Here is a 2,018-nt window from a genome sequence, read left to right on the forward strand (position 1 = left end):
TTTTAATCTGTGTTTAGTACAGAACTGCTCTCCCACCGACCTGCTTCATTAACACACATCAGAAACACGTGTACATGCGTGTGTATGCGATGAAATATTAAAGGTGTTTCTGAGTGTTTCATGCTCAGATTCAAGGAATATTTCATCCAAAAATGTAAATGCTGGCATTATTTACTCACTCTAATGTTATCCCAAACACATCTGACTTTCTTTTGAGTAAAACAAAAGCTGAATTTTTTTAGGAAACAAATCATCTTGATCAGTGTTTTTAATATAATTCACCTAAATTTTTTTTAGATAAATTAAGAAAAAAAAACATTTAACTTATTTAAAAAATAACACAAATAAGTAAATGAAGAAAAATGTGCATAAAGGGTAATAAAAAGTATAAAGTATAATAAAAAAAGAATTACAAAAATATAAATTGGAGTGACTGAGACATTACTGAGAAAAAATATCTAACACTAAACAACATCAGAGATTTTATTAAATCTTTCGATAATACTCATTATAGTTTATACTGCTGTTTTCTCATTAAAAATTATGTCACTTCCTGGAGGATGACATCATTAAGGAAGTAGCTTTTGTTAGTGAGGACAGAGGATAGACCAATGAAATGATCAATTAAAACAATATTATTTAAAAAAAATAATAAAATAAGGAATAGTTTTGTATGTTAGAAGTCAGTACAATAAATGATAAACACATACATAATAATGTTTACATAATCCGTGTGTGTACTGTGTATATTTACAATGTGCATATAAATACACACATGCTTGCATACATTTAAGAAAAATGTTATATGAATATAAATACACACGTGTAAATATTTTCAAACAATATACTGTATGTGTGTGTAGTCATATATAAGCTACATAATAAATATACACAGTACACATACATATATTTTGTAAACAAAAACTTTTATTTTGGATGCGATTAATCGTTTTATATGATGTTTTTATAATGTCACGATACTGTTTATAATATGTTATGTACCCCACGGTAAACCGCTGTAAGGGGTTCTAGTCAACCGGACAGTGTCCCGGGGTTGCTTAGCAACAGAACCGCTGGAACAGAGAATCCGCGTTACCGGATTGTGACGGTGTTTCATACCTGCTCCTCCTCGGCGCTCAGGCGGCTGGCCATCCTCTGCTGTCCCGCTGGAGGGTCTTATTAGCGCTCACACAGCTGTTTAGATCGGACTGTAGAGATCAGACCGGGCTTTTTTAGGCCCGTTAGCAGCGATCAGGCTAACAGCAACAGCAGCAGCGCAAAACTCGCGCCGTTTTCCGCTCGAGAGGCCCGCCACTTCAGCACGGCGCGTTCATGATCCGGTCCCGGTTCGGTTGGATCTACACATATATATACACATATTAATTTTTTTACACACATACACTAATGGTGCTCCAGCGGAGCTTCGGTCCGCCCGCCTGTGTGACGAAGGGAGAAATTCATCACGGTGCTCCGTCGAAACTCGTCGAAGGCCGGTTCGTTTGTTTGAAGGTATGATATTATATTAAACGATCGGCTCCGCGTCATCCGGGAGCTTTTAGACGCTTTAACGCGAGAAGGCGAGTGGAGATCAGACGCTCCTGAAAAGCAGCAGCAGTGAAAGATGAAAGATGACGCTCCCTCTGCTGCCCACAATGAAGAACTGCAAACGACGCTCCTCCTCTCCATTCATAAAAACCTACAGGAGTCCGAGTCATTTCAGCGAATCGGTTCGTTCGGACGGCTCCGTTCCAGCGAACTTCAAAAACGGAATCTTTTTTTTGTATTTTTTACATTTATGTTTTAAGTATTTAGATGAGTTCCAAAGCGACAAATGATGACAATAGAAGCAATCAAAGCCAACAAAAGAGCAATGATATGCAAGATATATATATATATATATAAAACAAAAAGGCTAATCAGGACTTGTATGTTGCATTTGCATGTTTCCAAATCATGATGATTTCAAATATTTAAGAATGATTCATTTGCGAATCAGACTTCGTTCACACACACACAAA

At 36.8% G+C, this 2,018-nt stretch overlaps 1 protein-coding gene across 1 annotated transcript in view; it reads right to left on the bottom strand.

Annotated features, from left to right (window-relative positions):
- Positions 1–1,652, bottom strand: part of LOC109110378 (tyrosine-protein phosphatase non-receptor type 9-like) — a 19,617-nt gene extending 17,965 nt beyond the window's left edge. Inside the window, exon 1 of the mRNA XM_042753295.1 lies at positions 1,120–1,652. Within this exon, the coding sequence (XP_042609229.1) occupies positions 1,120–1,152 (33 nt within the window). The 5' untranslated portion in view covers positions 1,153–1,652. The remainder of the gene's footprint in view (positions 1–1,119) is intronic.
- Between the last annotated feature and the right edge of the window lie 366 nt (positions 1,653–2,018).

This window comes from Cyprinus carpio, chromosome B25, assembly GCF_018340385.1.
Source record: "Cyprinus carpio isolate SPL01 chromosome B25, ASM1834038v1, whole genome shotgun sequence".
Classification (NCBI taxonomy): Eukaryota; Metazoa; Chordata; class Actinopteri; order Cypriniformes; family Cyprinidae; genus Cyprinus; species Cyprinus carpio.